This window comes from Hipposideros armiger, unplaced genomic scaffold, assembly GCF_001890085.2.
Source record: "Hipposideros armiger isolate ML-2016 unplaced genomic scaffold, ASM189008v1 scaffold_284, whole genome shotgun sequence".
Classification (NCBI taxonomy): Eukaryota; Metazoa; Chordata; class Mammalia; order Chiroptera; family Hipposideridae; genus Hipposideros; species Hipposideros armiger.
In genome coordinates, this window is record NW_017731634.1 from 240855 (window position 1) to 266188 (window position 25334).

A 25334-nucleotide genomic window follows, 5' to 3' on the forward strand; every position below is an offset into this window, starting at 1 on the left:
GCAGGAGTGCCTTCCTGATGGCCTGAGCCAGCCAGCCAGAGGCAGCTGCTCCTGGGGGTGGTGGCCATGGGCCAGACTGGAGGCCTGGGGGTCCCTCACTTACATTTCATAGTCAGAGAGGGCAAAAGTCCTCAGTGTGAGCACTGAGGCTGCTATGCTGATGGCAGGTTGGGACTTCCCTTGGCACACACGCTGTCTGCACCCGTCGGTCCCTGGTGGACAGGGCCTGGGGCGGGGGGCTGTGGTATGACTGCGTGATGAAAGCCAGGGGCAGCTGGCTTGAGCTACCCCCACCGGTAGGCCCATCCCCCCAGAGCTGCCACCTAGCTGCCCATCTGGGAAACAAGGAGGCACCTGGGACTCAGCCTAGCCTGAACTGAGGAGTCCGTCTGCACCCAGGCCAGCTCCCCCGTGCGGTGGTCCTGGGGATCCCGGTGACGACCCTTTAGAGAGCTCTTGGTCCTGTTCGTACAGGACAGGTGTGTGGGGCTCGGAACCCAGCCGGGACCCCAGCCCGACTTGGTCTCTGATGCGCCCTGTGGTCCTGGGCCACCTTTAGCCGTCTGGTCCGTGGAAGCACCACAGAGGCTCAGGAACCACGCTGGCCGGCCGGCGGTCCTGGCTCCTCTGCCCCCACCCCCACTCACACGCATGAGCACATGCGCACACGTGCAAGTCACCACCCCCGGCCCCGCGCCAGAGGCCTGTGTGCTGAGACTTGGAGGAGCTTCACCGCAGCTCTTCCCTGCTGGCTTTCTTATTCTTTCTTTTCCTTTTCTCTTTAAAAGCCTCCAGTGCTGTAAGGATGAGCTACAGGAAATGACACACATATTTTTGTAGAGATGATGGGCCCCCCACTGTTGTTAGGTCTGGAAAATATTACTGCCCCAAACACGCGTCTGCCCCCAATTAGCAGAGAGGGAGCGCCTGAGGCCTGGTGAGACGGCTTCAGCCCACACCGCCAGCCTCTCCCCGGCGTGGGTGCCGTGTGCACACCGCACGCGTGTGAGCTGCGCCCCATCATCTAGTGTGTGCACTTGTGCTGCGCCTGTGCCCCGTGGGGGTGTGTGGGGGTGTGCCCTCGGGATGGGCTGTAATAACACGTTTTGCTGGAGTGTGTCCTCTGTCCCGGAGGCCCCATCAGGACCCAGGCCTGGGACTCCGCCACCCTGGCCCAGGCAGGGCACATCCTAGCTGGCAGCCCTGCGAGAGGGCTTATTCTGTGGGTGGGACCCTTGGCCGCAGCCGCCCTCTCCACGTGCTCTGCATGCCTTCCTGGGTCTTCTAGCAGCGTGACGTGGGCGTGTGGCGCCGGGGCAGGCAGGTGCCTTTCATTACCCGGGTCACTCCCGCCAGGGCAGGCGTGGGGAGTGCGGAGGGGGCCTGTGAGGCCCTCAGGACGGGGCAGAGCGGGGCTCGGGGCAGCCATTCTTCCCGGAGGCCTTGCTACCGCTGAGCCCGCCTGGGCCGCTGTTTCCCAGGACGCTCTCACTCCTCGGTGGTGGTGGGGGGACATGGGGGGGCGACACCACAGAGGGTTCCCAGGTGGGTCCAGGTGGCGGGCGGGAGGGAAGACTTGGCCCTGCCACCCGTTCCCGGGCACTGTTCAGGGTCCCGCGTGCCTGACGCAGCCTCAGCCTCGCTGACTGGCAGCCCTGGCCTGCCGCACCCCAGGCCTGACCGGCTATGTCCCCCACTCTGCCCCACGGCCCTTTCCACCCTGCCCCGTATCCTCTGTCCCCTGCCCACTCCTGTGTCTTCCTTGGTCACCCGGGGGACCCCGACTGCGTTCAGCATCCCCACGAAGGCAGGGGGCAGCTGCAGGGGGAGGAGGGGCCCCTGAGGGAGGACAACAGCTCCGTGTGGGGGTGGCTGAGGCCCTTCCTACCCCCCTCTGCAGAATGCCCAGCGGGGACGTTTGGTGTGAACTGCTCAGGCTCCTGCTCCTGTAGCGGGGCCCCATGCGACAGGGTCACGGGGCAGTGCCTGTGCCCACCTGGGAGGACCGGGGATGACTGCGGGGCAGGTGAGTGGCAGGCATGTTCTGTGGGCCCCTCATCCCTGTGCTGCACGACTCCGGGGTGGCCCCAGCCTGGGCCATGTTTCGGGAGGCCTGCCCAGCCCGGGCCCTGCAGACCCCATGCGTGTCCACAGCAGCTGCAAGAGCTCTTGCTGCACTACCCTTGCGTCTGGGCATGGGGGTTGCAGCTGACCTGGCTGGCCGTGCCCACAGAGGGCGCCAGAAACCTGCCGGCCACAGGGACAGGTTGGCCAGCAGGGCCCCCAGCCCTTCCCAGCCTGAGGTTTACCCTCTAAGCTGCCTTTTTACTGCGTGAGGGTCCTCTGCCCCCTCTGATGACTCCCCATTGTGCCTCTTGAGCCATCCTGGGGCAGGGGCTCCTCTTCTGGGAGTGGCACCCTGTTGCCCGAGGAGGGGCCGGGCATCCCCCAGACCTGCCCCTCTGCCTCCCTGGGCTGGCTCAGATGGGAGCAGTGGTTCCCACTGCTGGGCACGGCATTCGGTGCTGTGCCAGACAGGCCAGCAAGACCCTGGGAGACTGACTGGCCGTGGGGGCACTAGATTGCCCCGAGGGCCGCTGGGGGCTTGGCTGCCAGGAGATCTGCCCTGCATGCGAGCACAGTGCTGCCTGTGAGCCTGAGACTGGAGCCTGCCGGTGCCACCCCGGTTACACGGGCAGCCGCTGCCAGGACGGTGAGTGCCGTGCCGCCCGACCTCGGCCCCCTACCTGTGGCCCTTAGCTCCGCCGCTCACCCGCCTTCCCCTGCAGTTTGCCCGGCAGGCTGGTTTGGGCTGGACTGCCACATGAGGTGCTCCTGTGCCAATGACGGGCACTGCCACCCAGTGACCGGACGTTGCAGTTGTGCCCCTGGGTGGACCGGCCTCAGCTGCCAGTCAGGTAGGTGGCCCTCGTCCAGCGTCCCTCCTCCTGGAGAAGCCTCCACTCAGGACCTGGGGGGCTGGCAGAGGCCCCAACCCTGGCCTGGCCGTGCTGCCGGTGGGCTCGGCCGGGCCTAGCCAGGGTGACGGGGCTGTGTTGCAGCCTGTGACAGCGGGCACTGGGGACCTGACTGCAGCCACGCCTGCAACTGCAGCGCAGGCCATGGGAGCTGCGACGCTGGCAGCGGCCTGTGCCTGTGCGAGGCCGGCTACGTGGGCCCGCGGTGCGAGCAGCGTGAGTCCCGGCCCGGCCCACAGCCGTGCTCCCTGGGTGTGCATGCGAGGGTGGGGGCTCCAGCCCTGCCCCCCAACCCCCAGACAAGCAGGTGGTCTCCTTACCTGCACTCATCCAGCTCCCGCCCCCAGTCTGGGCCCTGGCCTCACCCTTCCACTACCTGGCCCCACATTAGGCCCCTGGAGCAGCAGGCAGGGAGAGGGGGGCCTGCCATACCCCATGGGCACCTGGCACCTGCAGAAGGGAGGAGGGTGGCTGCCAGGGACCGAGGGCCATGCCCTTCAGTGTACCCTCTGCGGCTGGGTTGGTGGGTACGGCTGGGCCTGGAGCAGGACCTCCTTCAGGCATTCCCAGAGGTCACACCTGGGCAGAGACGGGGGCAGAGGCATGTGGGTGAGCCCAGCACCCTTGGGGCAGGGAGTCAGTCCCTTCCACTCGGTCTCCGGCCGCCGCTGGGATGGCAGAGGCCCTGGTCAGGACTGGGCTAGGCTCAGCCCCCAGCTAATGGTGGGCCGGGGCCATGTGTCTCAGGGTGTCCCCAGGGCCGCTTTGGGCCGGGCTGTGGGCGGCGGTGCCAGTGTGAGCACGGGGCAGCCTGTGACCACGTCAGCGGGGCCTGCACCTGTCCGGCTGGCTGGAGAGGCACTTTCTGCGAGCTCGGTGAGCCAGGGAGGGGCAGGCCGGGGTGGCCAGGAGTGTGTGGGGGGGCCCGGTGACCCAGGCCATCTCCCCATCACCGACCCCCACCTGCAGCCTGCCCGGCCGGCTTCTTTGGACTGGACTGCCATCGTGCCTGTGACTGTACTGCGGGGACCCCCTGTGACGCTGTGAGCGGCACCTGCCTCTGTCCTGCTGGCCGCCGGGGCCCCCGCTGCGCCCAGAGTGCGTGAGGCCCTGTCAGCCCTGGGTGTTGTGGAGGGGGCTGGTTCACTGTGCTAGACACACTCCTGGGCCTTGTCCTGGCTGAACGAAGCTGCCCGCTGGCCACCCCGGGAACAGTGCTTTGCCCACGAGGCAGCATGTTGATCCCTATTTGTGGCCACTCTGAGGGACGCCCAGGCCACAGGGAAGGATAGAGTGACCACAGTGCCCCGGGGACCCCAGATCGGCTGCCGCCCTTTCCAGAGTCCATCTCCCCAGACGCCCGACCACCCTCTCTCCTGCAGCCTGCCCAGCCCTCACCTATGGGCACAACTGCAGCCAGGCCTGCTCCTGCTTCAATGGGGCCTCCTGTGACCCGGTACATGGGCAGTGCCACTGTGGCCCTGGCTGGACGGGCCCCACCTGCCTGCAGGGTAAGCCCCACCCAGCAGTCTGGGGCCAGGCGTTAGGCTCGCCCCTCACTGGGCTGAGCAGGTCACATGGGCTTGGCATGCTGTCTGCACACCAAGGCTCACCTGGACAGGTGGGCAGGAAGGGGTGGGGCCTGGCGCCTCCACGGGGCACCTGGCGCCTGGGGGAGGGAAGGAAGGTGGACACTTAGGACCCAGGGTCTTACCCTTCAGTGCTGAGCCTCAACGGCTGGCGGGGCCCTCCTGGCTGGGAGGGGGCCCAGGCCTCTGTGGGCCTGGCTGGCGAGGCTGCACGGTGCTCCCTCCTCTGTCCCCCTCAGCCTGCCCCGAGGGTCTGCACGGCGAGAATTGTCAGCATTCCTGCCTCTGCCAGAACGGGGGCTCCTGTGACCCTGTCTCAGGCTACTGCACCTGCCCAGAGGGCTGGACCGGCCTGGCCTGTGAGAAGGGTGAGCACTGGGCAGGCAGAGGAGAGCGGAGGCTCTCGGGTTTGTGAGGCAGGGCTGGCACGCCAATGGGCCGCGGGCCGCCCCCTCCCTCTGTGGCCAGACGTGGCTCTCTGGTTGTGGGGAACATCATCCTCGGTGTGTGGCTTCGGGCCTGCAGCGTGACCAGCACCCCACCTGTCCTGCCTGAGGCTCTGGGTGCAGGAAACATGGGTAGGGCAGGGGCCTCTGGGTCCTGGGGCGTAGCCCTACCCCGGGAAGTGGGACCCCCATCCTGTTCCCACCCCTGCAGAGTGCCTCCCAGGGCGCTTCGGAGCCGGCTGCCAGCACAGCTGCAGGTGTCTCAACGGCGGCCTCTGTGACCGGCACACGGGCCGCTGCCTCTGCCCGGCTGGCTGGACCGGAGACAAGTGCCAGAGACGTGAGTAAGACAAGCTGGGGGCTGGTGCGGGGAGGCCTGGAGGCCCCATTGGACCAACAAGGGGCAGTCTTAGCCCCACTCCAGGGTGTGGGGGCCTCAGCAAGGGGGTCAGTTGGCACATAAGGGTTGGGGCTGCTGTCTGAGCTACCCAGGGTTCTGTGCGGGAGGGTCTTGGCCCAGGAAGCCCACCAGAGGGAGGTGGGGTACCGTTGGCCCCAGCCCGGCCTCTGGGGACTCAGCCCTCCTGCTGTCTTGTCCTGCAGCCTGTGCCGGGGGCACGTTTGGGGCTCACTGCAAGGAACACTGTGCCTGCCGGCGGGGAGCCACCTGCCACCACGTCACCGGGGCCTGCCTCTGCACCCCAGGATGGAGGGGTTTACTCTGCGATAATGGTGAGCCCCCAGCCCCGCCAGCACACAGGGGGCCCACTGGCCAGGTGGGAGTGGGTCCTTTACCCCGTGAGCCCTCCGGGCCTGCGCTGGCCCCAGGCTCCCCCAAGCCCAGCCCGTGCCTTCCTGCAGCCTGTCCGCATGGCTGGTTTGGAGAGGGTTGCACCCAGCGCTGCCAGTGCCCACCTGGCACGGCCTGCCACCACATCACTGGGGATTGCCGCTGTCCCCCAGGCTTCACTGGGTCTGGCTGTGAGCAGGGTAGGTGACCGAGTGGGGTGGGCCCTGGGCAGTGGGTGGCTCAGCCCCTCCTGATGTGGCCTGAAGCTCAAGTTGCATGTTCCCCTGAGCTGTGCCTCAAAACCTATGCCAAGAGGGTCACGGGGGCAACTCGGGAGGCACCTGTTTTGGGCTGGGCCAGGACTGACCCCTCTGCCTGCACCCCAGCCTGCCCACCCAGCACCTTTGGGGACAGCTGTGGGCAGAAGTGCCAGTGTCCCGGCGGGAACCAGGCCTGCCACCCTGCCTCGGGGGCCTGCGTGTGCGCTGCTGGCTACCACGGCACCGGCTGCCAGCAACGTGAGTGCTGCCTGGGCTGCCCGCAGGGAGGCCCTCATTCAGGGCGGGGAGGGAGGTTGCCAGGCTCTGCACCGGGGAGCAGACCCAGCGCCCGGGGCCCTGGCAGCTGGTCTCTCCCCCTGCAGGTTGCCCACCCGGGCGCTTTGGGCCTGGCTGTGAGCAGCTGTGTGGATGTCTCAACGGGGGCTCCTGTGACGCGGCCACGGGGGCCTGCCACTGCCCCGCTGGGTTCCTAGGGACAGACTGCAGCCTCAGTGAGTGGCTGGGTGAGGGCAGGGTGGCCCTTCCCTGTGCCTCAGTGGGCGGTGCCCTACCACCCAGTTTGCCTGGAGGACAGTCCCCAGACCACCCACCCCTCTAGATTTCCCGTTGGCCCCAGGCTGGGCTAAGCTGGGGGTTGCCCCGCAGTCCAGCTCCGCAGTCCAGCTCCTCCCAGCCGTGTGCTATGCCCTCACTTGGGTCATGCCCACCAGTAGTGGGTGCTCCACCGTGCAAAGGCCAGTGGGCATCCTGCTGAGAACAAGACCTTTCCCTGAGTCATGTGGGGACTTTCTACCATCTGGAATGCTGGCTGGGCTGGCGGGGGTGGGGTGGGGGCCCCAGCGAATCACTGTCACTGCAGAGCAGGCCCCGCCCCCAGCAGAGCCTGGGGAGAGAGGCGGTGCCAGGCCTGCTGGAAGCCGGGGTTAGGCGTCTCCGCCCTGTCTGCCAGACTCAGCAGACGCCCGCCTCACGCTGTCCATCCTGCCCTGTCCCACCATGGCAGGCAGAAGGGGGTCCAGCCACAGCAGCCACCCTCCCTTTCCTCCCGGCAGCCTGTCCGCAGGGCCGCTTCGGCCCCAGCTGTGCGCACGTATGCAGATGTGGGCAGGGGGCAGCCTGTGACCCTGTGACTGGCACCTGCACCTGCCCCCCAGGGAGGACCGGCACCCACTGTGAGCGTGGTGAGTCCCCGTTCACCTGCAGCCTTGGGCGCTTCCCGGCATCACCCCATCAGCCACAGTGCGGGCCGGCGGTGCAGAGCGGTGGCGTCCCATGGCACAGTCACACCTGCGGCCTCTGTTGCGCCCCACCCCTCCACCAAGGATCCCTTGGGATAAGAAGTGAGGGCCTTGTTTGTGTGGACGCAGTGCCCTGCTCTGGTCAGCAGGCCATCTAACACCACCTTACTCCTGGCCTTGGCCTTGGCCCCTGATTCAGGCTATCAGGTGACCTGTCTATATCCCTGTGGCCAGTGGAGCCTGAACAGTGTCTGACCCAGAGCCCCTCTACCCCCATAGCAGGAGGGGCCAGGTGGCTGTTTTCTTTGAGGACAGTGCCAGCCTCCTGACGGATGTCCCCTTGGAACAGGGTTCTGCTGGCCCAGGGTGGGAACCCCCGGCACAGGGAGGCCTGGAGCACAGGCCTTGGTGGAGAAATGGATGGCCCTGGGGGTGGTCATGGAATTCACAGCTGGTCCCCATGGCCACATCCACAGCCCCCGAGCCTGGCCCCCTGGTATGTCTGAGCATTCTGCCACCCCCAGGTTCTCATCAATGGGCAAGTGACACCCGCTGGTTCTCAGCCTGTGGCAGCAGAGGGTCAGAAGCCCCAGGACCTGGCTTTACCAGGCCATGTCCTCGTCCCCAGGGAAGGACGGCAGCCACAGATCAGTCAGATTATGAAGAGGGGCTATCTGGAGGTTCGGCCGCCTGGCCTCCTCTCAGCTCCGAGGGTGAACCGGGCAGAGTGCTGCCACCTCCAGGAAGGCTTCCCTGACTCCTCCCGCTGGCCGGGCAAGCTCTCGAAGCCCCTGGAGGGCCCTGGCCCCTCTCCCCTGACTTATCCTCAGCTCTGAGCCAGGCCTGGCCTCGGCCTGCTGAGAGGTGGATGAATGGGCTCGGCTGGTGCTGCTCCCTGGCATACGAGTGCCCAGAGGGCAGAGACCAGCCCCAAGAGGTCCCAGGAAGTGTTTGTTGAATGAATGTCAGATGGGGACGTGTCCCAGAACGGCTCCAACCCTGGGCCAGAGCTCTAAGCAGCCCCTGGCTTCTGTCCCCAGGCTGTCCGCAGAACCGGTTTGGCATGAGCTGTGAGCACGTGTGCTCCTGCAGAAACGGAGGCCTGTGCCACGCTGCCAACGGCAGCTGCTCCTGTGGCCTGGGCTGGACGGGGCTGCACTGTGAGCTGGGTGAGTGTCCAGGCCGGCCGGGAGGGTCGGCTCCCGGGTGACCTGAGTCAGGCTAGTGCCCGCGGGGCCGTCCCTCGTGTGCCCCGCGCTTCCGCAGCAGGAGGCTGACCTGCCTGCTCTCTGCAGCCTGCCCTGCTGGGCGCTACGGGGCCGCCTGCCGCCTGGAGTGCTCTTGTCACAACAACGGCACCTGTGAGCCCGTCACGGGCGCCTGCCACTGCGGCCCTGGCTTCTACGGCCAGGCCTGCGAGCACTGTGAGTCGTGGGGTGGGGACCCCGCCCCAGCATCCGTGGGGGATCTGGGCTCTCAGGGGCCTATGAGATAAGTCCTGTCCCCAGCTTACCGTGGGGTCATCACGTTGGAACAGGGGAAGCTCCCGCCTGAGTCCCGGCTGGGTGGGAGGTAGGGGGAGCCCAGGCCCCCGAATCCAGTCATTTGCTTGGGTAAACTGAGGCAGGGTCTCTAACCCCGTCTCTCTTAGCCTGTCCCCCTGGCTTCCACGGGGCTGGCTGCCAGGGGGCGTGCAAGTGTCAGCATGGAGCCCCCTGCCACCCCGTCAGCGGCCAGTGTCTCTGCCCCGCTGGCCTCCACGGCCCGCTCTGCGAGAGGGGTGAGCGCCCCTCACCCCGTGCTCCCATCCGACCCCCTCGCCCAGCCCTGAGCAGCCCTGGTGTGGGGCAGAGGAGACGCTGAGCCCACTGCCCCCACCAGGGTGTGAGCCAGGCTCATTCGGAGAGGGCTGCCGCCAGCGGTGTGACTGTGAGGGTGGGGCACCCTGCGACCCCGTCACTGGCCACTGCCTTTGCCCCCCAGGGCGCATGGGGGCCACCTGTGACCTTGGTGAGTTTGGGGTCCCACCGGTGGGGGGCACAGTTGTGGGTCTCCATCAGGGGCAAATATTGATTGCATAGGTTGAGCCCCACCTGTGCCGTGCCCCTATTCTACCCCTTTGCAGGGTAGCAGCTGCTTGGAGGGGTCCCAGCATGGAGCTCCTGCTTGGGTTGTCAGGGCCACGCCCTGTCCTCAGGCCACCCACAGAGTCCCCAGGGAGGAGGCCCCAGTTAGGTGGAAAGGAGACGTCCTGAACTGCCAACATGGGTGGGGATAGGAGGGGCTGTCCTCTGAGGGCTGTACACGTGACCCTGGGCCTGCATTCCTGACCCTCAGGACCCCCTTTGCCAGCCCCGGGGCTGGGCAGGAACACGGGGCTGTGATTCCAGGCAGGTTCCCGGTGGCTGGCGCTTTCCCATGTGAGCGCGCTTACAGGGCAGGGAAACTGAGTCACGGAGGGTGGCCTGAAGGCCTCGGGTTCCCTGGCTGGGGCAGACGGGGTCGGCACTCAGACCTCTGTCTTGCGCCCTCCCTCCTGCAGACTGCAGAGTGGGCTTTTTCGGGCCGGGCTGTGCCCTGCGCTGTGCCTGTGGGGGTGGGGCCGACTGCGACCCCGTCAGCGGGCAGTGCCACTGCGTGGATGGCTACACAGGGCCCATGTGCCGGCAAGGTGAGTCAGCTCCTAGGAAGAGAGGAGGGGGCACTGCGCCCCCAGCCCCACCCCTGGCCGAGTCCCCATCCCGCCTCCCCACACAGAGCTGGCTGGGCCGGGCTAGTGGCGAGAACGTCACTGTCCCGATGCACCCCATGGTGTCCACATGGCTTCTGATGGGTGTGATGTAACTTTACAACCACTGGCGCGTGGGGCAGGGCTCAGCACGCTGCCAGCCCAAAGCAGCCCCACAGTCTGTAGCCCCAGACAGCATCAAGGATGGGCTCAAGCTGCAGATGGGACCCCATGGGCAGGGCGGGGTGACTCACCACCCCCGCCCCTCCTTGCCCTGCGTGCGTGTGAAGCAGGGTACGAAGGTGCACCTGTGTGTTCCAGCATGCATGCCCGTATGCACACAGGTAGCGTGCAGGAAGGTGCAGTGACAGCACCTTGGCCTCAGCCCCCATGAGGCTCTGGGGGTACACGTTGCCCCTCTGGCCAGCTAAGCCCCTCTGGTGTCCCCTGGTGTGCTCCCCCAGGCCCAGCCTGGTGTTGGGAAGAGACGTGTGCACGCTGAAAGGGTCCTGTCTATGGAGGGAGGTGGGAGGCCGGCCTGGGGTCTGTGCCAGGCAGGCCCTGCTGACCCAGTGAAGGGAGAGCCAGGAGGTGAGCAGATTCCAGAGGTCCTTGGCTTGGGACCCCAAACACGGGCTTGATATTACGTATGCACGTATATTTTTGAGCCTCACCAAGACAGTTCTGACCCAAACCCATTCAGAGCTGTGGAGCTGAGAGGGGGGGCGCACCTCCCACACTGGGGCAGGCCAGGGTGCCGGCGCCTGCCTTGCAGGGCTGGTGCTCAGGTCATAATGCCAGCCATGGCGGCACCTGGTGGTCAGATCTGGTACTGCACCACAGGCCCCGGGCGGCCCCCGGCAGCCCCGGGCAGCCTTGATGTTTGAGGGGGTGCTGCCTGCCTGCTGCCCAGTGGGAAGGCCAACAGGCAGGGTCTCACTGCGCCCTGCCCTGGAGTGGATCCGGCTTGGCCTGTAGTGGAGCCCTTACCCATCCAGCCCAAAGTCCCGCTTCCCGACCCTCCATGCTGCCTGGACAAGGCAGGGCTGGGAGCTCTCCTTTCGGGAGGGGGAGAGGCCCCACCATTTGCATAGGAGTGTGGGTCCCTGCATGCCTGTGTTCCCCGTTACTGTTGCTTACCCAGGGGTGAGGCAGTAAGTAGCCTGAATGCTGTCTGTCTGCCTTCAGGTGGGCCTCTCCAGCTCTCTGAGATCCCGTCCCCAGCCCTGGGCCCAGGTAAGGGGGCTGGGTGGCATTGGGTGGCATCACTGGTCCGTCACCAGCAGACTGAGGCCAAAGGGGGGATGAGGCTCGGGCACTATTAGAATCTGAGCCCCACAGATCAGCGGGCCTTCCTGAATCTGGACCTCAGAGAGGAGGCCGGGGGGCAGCTGGGAGCAGGGGCTGGAGGAGCAGTGGAGGTTCCCCCACCTGGAGCTGACCCCCGTCCTCCTGTGTCTGCAGCAGCCTCACACTCAGCCCCTCACAAACCAGCGCCCGGGATACGCGGCAGGGCAGAGAGGCACTAGCTCAGAGGCAGCCCCTGCCGGGGACCACCTCCTGGGTGCCGCCAAAGGGACCCGAGGGCTTTGGTGACAACTAAAGAGAGACGCCCGTGGGCCAAGACTCCTGCTTAACCCTTGCCTCCAAGGGCTGTGGACAGCTGCACAGCCTCTCGCTCTGCAAGGATCATCTGACCTCGAGGAGGGAGGCCCCGCTGGGCCCGGCTCCACAGAGCCCAGACGAGTGGAGGGGCCTGGGCCATACACCTGCGCCGGCCACCTGTGCTGAGGACGCCCGGCTCTTTGGGCTGCTGGGTCGGGACTGAGGGCAGGTGTGGACGCAGGTGCAGGCGTGGGGCCCTGCCCTGCGAGCAGGTTCTTTGGTGCTAGGCCCTGGGACTACTGCAGCTCAGCCTGTTTACCTGGAATGTCGCCCAGCTGTATTTATAGGATGGTATTTATGGGCAGCTGGACGCACTCGCTGCACCCCTGGGTGCTGGAAGGCTGCCCGTGTCCTTCCCTGCCCCAGAAAGCCCTGACTCAGGACTGTGTGGCCCTGGGGGGCCTCGGGGCGGTGGGCTCTGGTACCTTGTGAAATCCAGTAAATTAAGAGCAGAGCGGCCGCTTCCTTGAGGCCTGTGCATGTGCTGCTTTGTGTGGGTTCCACTATGGTGGCTCCTGGGCACGCCGGCATGAGTGCACTTGGACCAGGGAGGACCACAGACTCCTGGCCCATTTGGCGCCTGCTCTTCCCTGGGGATGGGGGTGCCAACACGTAAAGCTGGGTTTGTCCTGGTCCCCGGGCTCCACAGGGGCCGGCAGGTGCTGCCCAAGCAGCGGTGGACAGACCTGCTAAAAAGGCTCACAGCCCAGGTGCCCGAGACCCAGGGAAGCGTGGCCCTGAGGGGAGGGGGCTGGCCCAAGGGCAGCGGTGCTGTGGAGGCAGCATGGGCACCCGCCCACCCCTACGCCTACCCTGCCCCCCATCCTCAGGGCAGAAACAGTGGTGAGGGGTGGAGCGCTCACAGGATGGGGTGGCCAGTGGCGAGGCTGGACCCAGGTTGTCACACCGGATGCTTAGGGTCTGAGCACCCTCCCCTCCCCTCCAACACCAGCCCAGCTGGCCACGACCCCAAGGGCGAAGGACCTCCCAGGGAAAAACAGGGAGGCTCTAGGAAGCCTCGTCCCTTTAAACACAACTTGTGAACCACAGGTAGCAGAGGAAACCAAACTAATGAGCCACATGTGAAGATTCAAAAGTGAAAACAGTAGGTATCCGGGAAGGGGTGAGGGAGGATGGTAGTGACGCAGGGGGAAGCAGTTAAAGAAGGACCTGCCGTGGAGACTGAACCCGGAGAGCATAGAAGTCGGAGGGGTCGGTGGGTATGCAGCAGGGGTACAGCTGGGAAGTGCGTTTCCGGCCCAGGACACTCCCAGGAGGCTGCAGGGAGGCTTAGAGAGAGAGAAAATACAAAAGAAAGGCTAGAAGAAATGGACGAGGAAGGGTTAAAATCCACCTAGCTGAAGTCCTAGAAAAAGAAAGCCACTGATGTGAAGCCTCAGCAAACAGGAGGTTCTCAGGTCAAAAGGGGGGTGGTCTCAGACTAAAAGGGCTCAAAGTGCAAAAAATAAGTAAACAAGCCACAGCACAAAGACCCTGAAGCATGTCAGCGGCAAAGAGAAATTCTAAACATGCTGAGAACAGAAGGACGGGCATCTGAGTGACATCAGACTTTATAAGAGAAACACGCCAGTCAAGGAGGCAGTGGTGGTGTTTGCAAAGCGTTTAAGAAAAACAATGGAAACTTGAATTTTACATCCTGCTCAACTGTCACTGGAAAGCAAAGCGCTTGTTCTTGTTGGTCTCCAAGGCCCTGGCGGGTCACCGCACGGAAACCTGGCTTGAAAATGTGCTCAGAGAAAGCTCGCCAGCAGGAAGAGAAAGCAGCCAGGAGGGCACCATGAGACAGTCGCGCTTCCCGTGCGACCTAGTGATTATAACAATCAAATATTCATATTAACTGACAACTGAAAGTCTGGCCCGCGGGAAGGCACGGAGTGGGGGAGACACGTGTGGACAGATGGCAACGAGACAGGTGGGACCACGCAGAAGGCTGATGGGATGTTGTCACTTTCATTCCATCTGGAGGAAATGTCTCACCAGTGGAAGGCAGGGAAGGAGGAAAAATAAAGCATCGGAAGAAGAAAACAGATGAACAAACCCCAATGCAGGCGGTTACAAATGATCATAAGACATCCCTGGGTCACATTAAACATTATTCAACGGTATTTCACTATAAAAGATACACCTAGAAGGCTAGAACTAGAGGTGCACGAAGTAAACCAAAGGGGAGCTGGGACAGGAGTTTTAATATTTTAGGCTTAAAAGCATCCTAACTGACTATAAATATACACATCCACATGTAACAATAGAGGCTCAGAAATTCATACAGCAATGACGATGTAACAGGGAGAATAAACAATTATAACTGGCGATTTTAACGTGCTCGTTACAAAAACCGATAGGTTAAACAAAAAGACCTAAGCAATGATGAAATTTGATTCATGTGTGTACACATTTATATTGACGTGTATATAAACTTTACACTCAGCAAATGGAGAATAATGGAATATTTAACAAAATCGAAATTGCTTTGAAGACTAATAAGAAAGAAAAAAACTAGAAAGATTGTTGAGTTTTTAAGTGTGAAGCAAGAAAAAAATATAGAGGGAAGAGGAATTAACTGCAGGCACAAAAGAGTATGATATAAAAAAAGAATATTATGAATAACTTTGGAAACTTAGAAAAATGGATGTTTTCTGGAAAATACAAAATGCCAGGATGGGTGTAGGTAGAAATTAAGCACTTGAATCAACCAATATCTTAGGTAAATGTAAATAGTAATCAAAACTCCCCCCAAGTAATGCCTGGGATGATGCTGGGACAGGCAGATGCTAAATTTTCAAGACTCCGTGAACTTATCTGAGTTACTCCAGAAACTTTAAGTAGAGGAAAACAGCTCAACTCGTGTCCCGAGGCCAGTATCAACTTGGTCCTAAAACCAGGTGTTGAGGGCCGTGCAAGAAAATTACAGACCTGTTATGTGTATGCAAACATCCTCAATAAACTATTAGCTCCTCAAAAGTATTTTTAAAATAACACCCACTCGGTCCAATGGGAATTGGACTTGATTCAAACGCCAGGACAGTTTAACGTCAGAAATGTGTCATTGTCTGGGTGAGATGAGAAATCGGAGGATAGAAGCAAAAGGAGCCCTTGACAGAGTTCAGCATCTATGTAGGACGTAAATTCTTGGAAAACGGTACAGAAAGGAACCTTCTTGGCAACGGTTATGAGCCAAGAATCCACTGTGAGTTGGAGAAACCATGGGTTCGAGTCTGTCCACGCGAAGCCTCCCAGGGCCTTCCTTGCGGGCTGTGCACCACCGGGGTCCTGGTTTTTCTCCTGCCTTGTTGATGTGATGGCCCTGATGTGACAGCCTGTATTTCTGCCGTCATCCACTAGGGGGCACCCTCTGCAAGACGTGGGCTCTGCCTGCTTCCCGCCGGACCACCCGGGCAGGACGTGGGCAGGGCCCAGGCAACACTGGAACAAACTAACTTCCCTTAAAGATCAAGGATCAAATGCCACTGGCATCCCTCCCCCGCCGCCCCCGCACAGTTCCGGAGGACCCAGGCCACACTGTCCGATGATAAAGAGAAACAGAGCGGGGAGGGTCAGCAGAGAAGGCGCAAACCCGCCCAGGTTTTCAGGGGATGAGACTGTCGCTATAGAAAATCCGAAAGGGCCAACAGACAAATCAGCATGACCGATAAGAACTCAGCAAGGTGGGCTGCCAAGTCACACAGGTGTGTAAAATGTATGACAACTACGCACATTAGTAGTCTTCACCGCCGGCGACACCAATTAGAAACGATACAAAGTAAGGTGCTGGTCAAGGTGGCGACAAAACCAGTAGTATCTGGGAATTTATCTGGCAAAAGGATGCATGAGACTCAGAATAGGGGCCTGAGCCTGAGGACGCCCTCTCTCCAGCCAGGCTTCTCATCTGACCGGATCCCAGCCTGTTGGAGGAGAGGCCTAGCGATCAGGTGGCAGCTGGGGGAGCGATTTGGGGCGTCCAACATGGACAAGCGGCTGCTGTCAGGGATGGCGCCCCTGCAGTGCCCCTATCGGCCACCAGGGGGCAGTGGCGGGAGGGGGGTGGCCCCGAAGAAAGGACCGGTCAGGGAGGTGGAGGCCCGGGAATGTTCCGGAGGGGCTGGAAACAGGAGCCAGGTGTGCAGGGGTACCGAGGTTCTGAAAGCGGCGTTGGGATGAGAAGCAAGAAGGAGGTCACTGGAGCACACACCCGTTAACTGGGTACCACCTTCCCCCATAGACACCAGTTTACAAGGACACCCATGGTTCAAAGGACGTGCAAACACAGGAGGGTGTCCCTAGCCGCCAGGCCCCGTGGAGACGGGCTGGACTCCACCCGATGTTGCCCCAGAGGGATGGGCAAACCGCCCGGCTGTGTGAGCACGCACACCCTCTCATGAACTGCACCCCTTACTCCCACCCCAGGGAGGGTGGCTGGGACACCTCGGTGTCGGCACAGGCTCTGCCTGGATCGGCTGGTGTCCTGGGAAGCCTCGATGCCCCCTGCAAACCCTCCGACCCCAGCAGTGGACAGAGTCTTTGGGCCTCAGTTTCCCCACCTGTAACAGGAGGGGCGGTGCAGCTGGCCAGGCCTGATGCCACTTGGACTCTTGTCCTGAGCTGGCCTGGCCCTCCCCAGGGGGACCCAGCTGCCCCTAACAGCTCCCACCCCCCCGCAGCCCCTCCCCCCGTCCTAAGACAAACTTCCTCCAGGCTAAGCATTCTTACTCCTCTCTGCTGGTGAGGCAGAGGGGCCCTCAACCACTCTGAGGACTGAGTCAGACCTGAGGCCCCAGAACTGAGGACGCGGCCCCAGGGCTCCCCAAACCCTGTCTGCTCCATTAACTGAAATGTACAAGGCAGGGGATGGGCAGTGGGCTGCCTGCCCTCCCCACGTGTGTGGTTGGTGGTGAGAGAAGCAGGTGGGCTCACACAGGGACGCTGCCCGCTGGTCCCCACCTAGCGCTCACACACACCTGCACGCACTCAACAGCGCTCCAGGGACCCACCTGGCGCGCGCACACCTGCACGCACTCAACAGTGCTCCAGGGAAAGCAGGGAGAGCCCAGCTCACAGGCGGAAAGGTCAAGGCCCCAGATTGCCACCTGTCCAGGAAGTGAGGGGCTGGGCCTGATCCGTGGCGCCCCAACCCCCCAACCATGCCTCTCCCTGGCTTAGCGCCCCCCTCCACCAAAGCTCCTGCCCAGGACAGCCCCCCTTGGGCCCTGCCCTACACCTAGCCCACGGAGGTCACGGTGGAGGTCAGTGGGGGGGAGCAGCCCCGCCCTCCAGGTGCTGACCCCCTCTACCACCTGGTCCGGAGGCACACCTCCTCAACCACCTACTTCCGGGCAGGGGGTAGGTGCACCCCTGGCTTTCACAGAGAAGCTGGCACCCTCCACCCCAGCTGTGGGGCACAAGATGGGCATCAGGAGCGTTGGCAGGGGGCTTCCCCGGAGAGCAGACTGGTCCTTGAGCCTGGCCAGGCAGCCAACAACCCCTTCACCCCCAGAACTGTTCTCCCCCAGCCCCCCAGCAGCCCCTTCCCAGTCCAGAGGTCTGCCTGACTCTCCCACTTGCACGTCCCCCATCTTGGGGAGCAGAGGTCTGGGGGATGAGGCTGTGAGGGAGGTGGGGGCTGGGGGGAGACCCCCCATAGGCTCTGCAGTGTCCTCAAGCCCCCAGACTCACTGGTCTTGCCCACTGGCACCAGGTGGACAGACAGGCCAGGACCAAGGTCGAGCCCGGAGTGACCGTGAATGGGGTCCCGGACGGGACTGGCCCCAGCACAGTGACCACACGGGGGCCAGTCCCAGCCCAGGCACGTTGGGGTGTCTCTTGGGGACTCATGTGGCCTTCGCCCGGACTCAGATTTGCTACAGAAACCCAGGAGTTCCAGAAATACTTTAATGTCTCTAGAAACCTCAGTCATTATGACAGCGCTGGCCCCACAGGGTCACCCCCCCCTCTAGCCGGCCCTCCTCTCGGAAGGTGGGGGGCAGCCCAAGGCCCTCCTCGTCCCACATGGGGCAGGAGAGGCACCGGAGGGAGATGGCCTCACATTGTCCCCACTGTTCTCAGGGCCGTCCTTCTGTCACGTCCTCTGTGGCACAGCTGTCCTGTGGGTGCACAGGAGGGAAGGGGCAGGGCCAGGGAGCAGGGCAGGCTGGGCTCCTCTGAGGGGACCCTGTGAGCTTGTCTGGAGGTTGCTCCTTCAGGGTGGGGCGGGGGGCAAGTGTGACCGTCCCCCCTGGAAGTGTCTGGAGTCATCACTGCGGCCCATGGGCCTTGCCGGGATCCAGGACGGTTCAGGCTCCTGGGACAAGCCTACTGCGCTCCTGGAGCCCGGCGCGGCCACGTGCCGGCGTGTGGACCGGAGCCGCCTTCGAGGTGCCAGGCAGAGCGGGCTACACGTCCGTCTCCACCCGCAGACGCGCCATCCTGCGCACGTTGCCCTCCACGGCCACTTGGCTGGTGATGGTCCGGGCGAAGTCCTCGGGGAACCAGCCCGTCTCTCCATCCCGCAGCCTCTCGCCGTAGAGCCATCCTGAACCCAGACGTGGGGCAGGTGAGGGCAGGGTCCTGGGCACCAGGGAGAGGCCCCAACGGGAGCACCCCCAGCCCTCTGAGCTGCCGTTGCAGAAGACGCCGGGACCTGGCATCCCGTCAGGCTGACCCCCCTTCCTGCCAAGGGGGCCTTGATCATGGTCAAGCAAGCACCTGGTCAGGTACTCAGCCCTGACTGGCACTGGGGGCCGAGCGCGCTCCAACCAGCTCCCCCTGCTTGTGCAGGCGCCTGTGGGGGCCCCAGGAGGAGCAGAACCACCTCCACCTACTCAGGACACAGCGACAACATGCTTGCTTTTGATCCTGCGACTCGGGGACATCTGAATATATCCTTGAAAGGCTGCTGCACGAGCCTTGGAATCAGGCCCACCACAAGCACGTGCGCGAACCGCTTCCGGGGCGAGGGGGCTGCGGCCAGCCGCCCAGGCCAGTGTGCTCCATCCAGACCCTCGCCGGGGCCCCCACACTCATCGCCCACCCGCCCCCTGCGGGCGCAGCGCGCTCACCGTCCTCCTTCTGCAGGACCAGGACCACATCCGCCTGCTGCAGCGCGATCTCGTCCGCCTGCTTGGCCAGGTAGGCCTTGGTGACCTCCACCTGGAGCAGGTCTGGGGGCGCGGCGAGAGGCGGGCGTCAGCGGCAGGACTGGGCTCTCGGGGAGGGGAGGGGTTGGGCCGAGAGCTCTGCAGCCCCGGTTGGGAGGGCATCGCCTCCCAACGCAGCCCGCGTGGCCTGGCCTCAGTGAGGCCTGAGGGGTCCCCAGATGTCCCCCAGCACACAGATGTGTGGCAGCTCCCCTCCAGTTGAAGCTGGGCCCCTCCCAAGACCCCAAGACAGGCCTGCTGTCAGGGCCACGGCGCCTGGCACCAGCAGAGGGCGCGCCCAGTTTCCCGGGGCCAGGGCAGGGCTGCGGCTGCGGTGACTGGTCTGGGCCAGCCACCCCGGCTCTCTGGCCCGTTTCTCCCGGCCACTGGGCACAGGGCAGTGTTCTCTCCCACTGCAGGGAGGGGAGGCCCCGAGAGAGCTGGGTCTGTGCATACAGGTGGCTGGAGCCCCACACCTGGGCAAGTCACCCTGGGGGCGGGCTGTGGGGTGGACAGAGGGCTGGATGGACCGTCCCTCACCAGGGCCTGGAAAGGGGCTTCGAGCCCTGTTCCTGGGGCGAGCGCTCACCTCCCTTGTTGGGGGGACCCTGCTGCTGCCTCTCCTTGTGCGTGAGAGCCGTGATCCACCGGGCCCGGTCGCTCCTGGGGGGCAGAGAGGGTGAGCAGGGCCCCGACGCTGACCCTGCCCGCCTTGTGGCTTTGGCTTCAAGTCCCTTATCCAGAATGGTAAGGTGGGAAGATGGGGGCTCATGCAGCCTCCCATGGGCATCTCTGAGCATCCCTACATGGCCCTCGGGGCGGCACAGGCAGCGGTGACGAAGGCTCACGCCGCCTGGACACCCTGTCATGAGCCCAGCCGTGAGCAGGCGTCCCCCCCGGCCTCCCCCACGCACTTCGCTGGGGGCCGAGGCGTGGGAAGTCCTAGGACATGAGGGACAGGCAGGCAGGCTGGGCCCTGATCATAACCGCCCAGGGTCAGGCAGCAGCAGCTGCGCTCCCCGACCCTGGGCCACCCCATTTCCCGGCATTGGGCCCCGAGCCCCTGTCTTTTGTCAGTTGGCTGTTTGATGCACAAGGCCTCAGTTTCCCACCCAGAAACGGGGCCGTGCTGTAGGGAGCATGGAGGCTGTGCCTCCGTTCCCCTCCCTCATCTGCTGAGGTCCCTCAGGGCTAGCACTTTCTCTGTGCTGACCGCCCCCACCATCCTGACGTCACCCCCGCCGGCCGTGTTCAAGCCCCGCTGTCCTAGCTGCTACACGCCAGGGCCTCCTGCCCCGGGGCCTTTGCACTGCTGTCCTCCGCCAGAGCACTGCTCCCCACGTCGCCTTGCCGGCGAGGCTCCCTCGCCAGCCCCCACCCAGTGCTCCCTCCCGTTTTCCTCCTTAGGCCTCAGGCCTGACACCTGGACGGTTCAGCTGCTCATTTTGTGGCTGGTGTGCCCCACCTCCCGGGAACGTGAACTTGGTGAGGACGAGGCTGTCCCCAGTCCCCAGCACACAACTGTGGTCAGGGACACTGGTGGCAGGAATCCCGTCCTCACGGCGTTCGCAGAGCTGCCCACCCTTTCCGGGGAGCCCTGCTGGACTCACGCTGAGTCGGAAGAGAGCAGGATCTTCTCCTGGCGGCCCTCGCTGTTGTGCAGCAGTGTCACCAGGAAGGGGTGGGGGACACAGGAGCTGCGGTTGCCGCCCGCCGGCAGGGGGAGCGCCGAGGCCTCCATCTTCTGGACCTGGATGTGGTCCACCTGGGCGTAGTCTTGGACCACAAAGCTGTCCTCACTGCGGGAGACGGGGTGGCCCGACGCTGCAGAGGTGTGGGCGGCCGCGCCACCCCCGTCCACCCCGGCCCCCCAGCAGCCGGGAGCCAGGCAGCCAGGACACTCCCCGGAGCTGCCTCCCAGCCTCCCCGGCCTGGAGGCCTGAGGTCATGAGCTTCCGGGTCCTGGTGGCCGGGCGGCAGGTCACATGGGAGGTGGCACTGAGCACCCTCTGGAGGCCGCCTGTGTGCCATTGTGTAGGGGGACCCCTTGGGCAGGCCAGGCTGGGAGGGGGCTCCTGTGGTGAGCCCCCAACTCTGATGTCAGGGGCGGCTCAGGCGGGCTCCCCCACGTCCCTCCTGGCCCCGAGACTGTGGCTGCTGCCCGCCCCCCGCAGCAGGGCCGCGCAGCCTGGCACCCACGGGCGGCACCCACCTCTTCTTCTTGGTGACCACCAGGACGTCGTTGAACAGGAACAGGTAGTATGTTGGCCGGGCGAGCTTGCGGAAAAGCCCGGCCTCCTCCAACACAAAGAGCTCCCCTCGCTTCCGCAGCCAGCGGGAGGTGGAGATCAGCGGGAGGGACTGAGGGACAGAGAGGCGCCGGAGCCGGTGTGGGCCAAGGGCCTGCTGCCCGTGGGGACAGATCCTGCCTCTCAGGGCTGGGTGACTGGCCGTCCGCAGGGCTGGACCGAGGAGGGGAAAGCGACGTGTCCCGGCCTCAAAGGGCCATTCAGTCGGCTGACAGGTGCCCACGGGCGGCCGCTGTGCGCCAGGCCCGGGCCCAGAGCCTGTCCAGCGCCCGGGACAGGCCCGTCCCGCGTCTGCAGGCCCAGGCTTGCTGTGCACCTACTGAGCGCTCCCTCAGGCCGAGGAACAAAGGCCCCTGGGGAAGCCTCCGCACACGGGCGTGGTCTGAGGGCGCCTGGGGCGGGCCTGGGGTCTGGGGCGCTGCCGGTCAGGACGACCTACCTTGACCTTGCCGAAGTCCAGCTGTTTGTGCAGCGTGTACAGCGCCTCCGTGCGCTCCATCTGGTGGGCCCCTGCGTTGCATTGCTTCACCAGCTGCAAGGTGTGCGTGCCCAGAGCAGGCTGCGCTGTGGGACGTGCCCTGCCCCGAGGGTGCCCGTGCCCGCCTGCCTGGCCCGCCCAAGGTGCCTGCCCTGTGATTGCTCTAGTCCCTGCCTTGCCACAGGCTCAGCAATTGAGTGCAAGCTCCACTTCCCTGGGCCTCGCTTTCCCCACTGGCACCATGAAAAGCTTGCGATGGACAATCTGGAAACACTTCCCGTCCCACGCGCAGTGTCTCTGCCATCAGGTGGGGTGGGGTCCCATCTCACCTTACTGATGGCCTTCAGTGCGCGGCTGGCGGCCTTGTACCTCTCGGGGTGGCCCTGGGTCTTGAGACAGAGCGTCTGCAGAGAAGACACCAGATGTGAGAAGGCACCCAGTGCCCTCCTGCACCCCAGGATTAGGGGCCTGCATGGGGCAAGGGCTCCGTTACCAACACCAGACCCTGGTGGGGGCTACAGGGAGGGCGAGGGCTGGTGCCCAGAGGGCTCCTGCTGGCCCCATTGGGGCGCACAGCCCCCACATGGCTCTTCCAGGTCAGGCTGCTTAGGTGGGAACCAGGAGTGAGCACCCCCTAGGACCTCATCCCACCCAGTCCTTGGCCATGACATTCCAGCCGGGGAGGCCCCCTGCAGCCTGTTTCTACTCTTCCAGAGGGCCCTGGAGGGTCTGACATCCATCTGGCTTGGACAGCTGACCCACCAACCATATGCTGCCTCTGGGAGCTGAGCTGGGCTCCCGCCAGTGTGTGTTCGTGTGTGCATGTCCATGTGTGCACCTTTCACCCTCACGTGCCCCTCTGCCCCGTGGGCTGGCATCTCAGACACAAGCCAGTGCTGGGAGCCCCTGAGCCCCTCTCCACACCCAGGGCAGCTGGCCGAGGGGTCCTGGGTAGGAGGTGGCGATGGCCCAGGACAGAGGCTTGGCCGGGGTCTGGGCGACGCCCATCAGGCACATCCATGTGAATGAACCTTGTGAACCGTATGTGACGGATCACCCACAAAGTGCAGGAGCTGGTCCCAGCAGAGGGAGTTCTATGGGCGATGGCGGTGATGCTGCGACCACGTCACCGTGGCTAGTAAAGCCACGACCACCCTCATAATTGTCACATAACAGGCAAAGCACGGAGGGGCAGGTCGCGAGGGGGCAAGGCGTGACCCGAGGTGGGACCGGGGCGGCTGAGGCCTGTCTCCTTCCCCCAGGCCAGGGTCTGGGCTGTGCACTCACGTCCGTCAGGAGGGGCAGCCGGGTGACCCTCTGCATGGGGAGGATCAGGAAGGAGATCATGGGCAGGCCCCCGCACGCGGGCCGCTTCTCCGTCTCCCTCAGGACCTCTCGGAAGGCGGCATTGCTGCTTCTGCAACAGACAGCAGGGCTCGCCCTTGGCCATGGGCAGAGGTGTGGTGGCCCGTACAGAAATCAGGCAGCGACTGCAGAAGCCGGGCTGCGAGCAGGAACGTGTGCCCAGCCCCAGCCCGGGCGCCCCGCTCACGTCAGCTTCTGCAGGGCGCGCTGCTGATACGTCTCGTTGGAGCAGTATGCGACGTAGGGGTGGAAGTGCTTCTCCGCATGTTCCTCCAGGATGTCGCTGATGTCCTCCACGCACACCTGCGCCTTGTGCCGCTGCTCCAGGTCCTCGAAGAACCTGTGGGGGGCGAGGACCGTGGGCCTGGGACACGTACGTACACACACACACACACACACACACACGTACACGCGGCCGGCACCCCGCTCAGCTCCCAGGGGCAGCACACAGTAGGCATGCGGACTGGGCCGGGCCAGTGCTCCTGACTGGGGCTGAGAGCCACAGCCCTCCCAGGACAAATCCCAGGACAGATCAGCTCCTGAAACCTGAAATCAGTGGGCACAGACCCAGGATCGAAGGCCACTTCCCGCCAGATTCTGGCAGACAGCAGGGGGCCTCGCGGGATGACGGCAGTGGGACAGAGCGGTCACTCTGACTAGCTTCTCTGTGACTTGGGTCAGAGCTGCCAGGATCTGCTTGGAGCCTCAGCTCCCTCTGCCCAGCTCAGAGTGGGAGCTCCGAGCAGACTCCCTGGAGATGGCCGCTAGCCCCTCAGTTCCTGTTAGGGTCCCCTTCTGAGGCTCATCTGTGACCCGGGCCTTGGCAGGAGTGATGGGGACGAAGGGAGACGTCTAGCTGGTGCCGGCCCGGGGCCTCCCTGGGGTCTGTTCCCATAGGCAGCCACTGCCGTCACGGCTGGGCCTGACTGGACCCGCGCCGTGTCACCTGGTGTACAAGTCGCCAGCTGAACGCCCCTCCTGTACAGCCAAGGCCCATCCCCTCTCCAGGCCCTGGCCACGGCGGCTGGAAGTCCTCCACCGCAAGAGCTCTGGGCCTCTGAGAAACCCCTCCCTGCGGCCCCTCCTCAGCGACACCCCCTCCCCCCAGCCCGGCAGCCCTGTCTGGAGATAAGACAGCTGGCTGACCTCAAGGGCAGACAGCAGAGTCCTGAGTACGGACCCGCCCCCACATGGGGACCCTCAGGTGGCCCACACCCCTCATTGGGGAGTGACCAGGCCCAGGGTGGCCAACTCCGCCACGGCCATTACCACACACCTGCCTGGGTGTGAGAGGACGAAGCCAGCGGTGACAGTGAGGTGAGGGTGGGGTGAGGTCCCGGGTCCTCAATGCTGAAGGCGCCCACCACCAGCCCCACCCGCCCAGGCCCTGTGGCTGGGCACCACCCGGGCGAACAGGCAGCCCCCCCAATCTGTGCCCTCCCCCGCCCCATGGAAGATGGGGGCCTTGCTCATTATCCTGGCAAGGCCAGCGAGAGTCAGGGAGAGGGACGGGGCCTCAGCCTGGAGGTGGCAGGGGTCCCTTATACCCCGCTCATCGGCCCCCAGCCTGACCCTCTGCCACAGGGGACCACAGCTCCTGGGAGAACTTGCTGACAGTCATGGCTGGTGGGCAGCCCTGGCAAACGGGCACAGTGTGCAAGGAACAGGCGAGGACCCCCCAGCCCGGGAGGGAGTGAGAGGCCCTGGCTGCTGGATCAAGGCCACACGCACAAGCCCAGGCAGGCCAGGTTGGGCCGCATCCCTGCGGGTTTCGGAGAAAGGTCTGAGGCTGGCCCTCAGCCACTGACCCAAAGTAGCTGATACTTAGTTTCTTTCTTTCTTTTTTTTTAGCTGAGCCATCCTGCCATTTGTTGGCAGCTCATCGGCAGCTCAGCTCGGGCCGGGACTCGAGCCGGCAGCTGATACTTAGGAAGGCCGCTGTGAATGGCCAGGAGCTGCCAGACGCAGCTTGGGGTGGGAGAGGCTGCAGCGTCCCCCTGGGGACAGTGGTGGCCAGCCTGGGGCCCCGCGGAGGTCAGAAGCACATGTGCAATAGTGGGTGCAGGCCCTCGGCCCCGCCATGCTGGGGGACATGGAGCAAAGGGTCAGCGCTGGATGGAGGTGGAGCCACTACCCCAGAACCCCCATCGAGTCAGACTGTCACAAGCTCTGCAGAAAACTCATCTCCAGGGACAACGCATCCCCTCTGCCCCCCACCACCCAAACTTCTACGGGGCAGACTGTGGGTGGGGCTCAGCGAGGGGCGGGTCTGATGCCAAGATGAATTAAACTGTCACTCAGTCACCTTATCAGCTT

At 64.1% G+C, this 25334-nt stretch overlaps 2 protein-coding genes across 3 annotated transcripts in view; one reads left to right on the forward strand and one right to left on the reverse strand.

Annotated features, from left to right (window-relative positions):
• The window catches only part of MEGF6 (multiple EGF like domains 6), a 97928-nt gene extending 85761 nt beyond the window's left edge, over positions 1-12167 (forward strand). Inside the window, exons 18-38 of the mRNA XM_019658434.1 lie at positions 1901-2026; positions 2582-2713; positions 2790-2918; positions 3063-3194; positions 3726-3854; positions 3948-4076; positions 4361-4489; positions 4807-4935; positions 5225-5353; positions 5617-5745; positions 5875-6003; positions 6190-6321; positions 6447-6575; positions 7137-7265; positions 8363-8491; positions 8618-8746; positions 8974-9102; positions 9204-9332; positions 9865-9993; positions 11239-11286; positions 11515-12167. Of these exons, the coding sequence (XP_019513979.1) occupies positions 1901-2026; positions 2582-2713; positions 2790-2918; positions 3063-3194; positions 3726-3854; positions 3948-4076; positions 4361-4489; positions 4807-4935; positions 5225-5353; positions 5617-5745; positions 5875-6003; positions 6190-6321; positions 6447-6575; positions 7137-7265; positions 8363-8491; positions 8618-8746; positions 8974-9102; positions 9204-9332; positions 9865-9993; positions 11239-11286; positions 11515-11579 (2570 nt within the window). The 3' untranslated portion in view covers positions 11580-12167. The remainder of the gene's footprint in view (positions 1-1900; positions 2027-2581; positions 2714-2789; positions 2919-3062; positions 3195-3725; positions 3855-3947; positions 4077-4360; positions 4490-4806; positions 4936-5224; positions 5354-5616; positions 5746-5874; positions 6004-6189; positions 6322-6446; positions 6576-7136; positions 7266-8362; positions 8492-8617; positions 8747-8973; positions 9103-9203; positions 9333-9864; positions 9994-11238; positions 11287-11514) is intronic.
• Positions 12168-17607: 5440 nt separating this feature from the next.
• Positions 17608-25334, reverse strand: part of ARHGEF16 (Rho guanine nucleotide exchange factor 16) — a 17219-nt gene continuing 9492 nt past the window's right edge. For both annotated transcript variants that reach the window (XM_019658426.1, XM_019658425.1), the window contains exons 7-15: positions 23206-23358; positions 22941-23070; positions 21983-22057; positions 21615-21707; positions 21079-21227; positions 20477-20665; positions 19456-19529; positions 18789-18890; positions 17608-18262 (exon numbers count right to left, since the gene is read on the reverse strand). In XM_019658426.1, coding sequence (XP_019513971.1) covers positions 18123-18262; positions 18789-18890; positions 19456-19529; positions 20477-20665; positions 21079-21227; positions 21615-21707; positions 21983-22057; positions 22941-23070; positions 23206-23358 — 1105 coding nt within the window. In that variant the 3' untranslated portion in view covers positions 17608-18122. The remainder of the gene's footprint in view (positions 18263-18788; positions 18891-19455; positions 19530-20476; positions 20666-21078; positions 21228-21614; positions 21708-21982; positions 22058-22940; positions 23071-23205; positions 23359-25334) is intronic.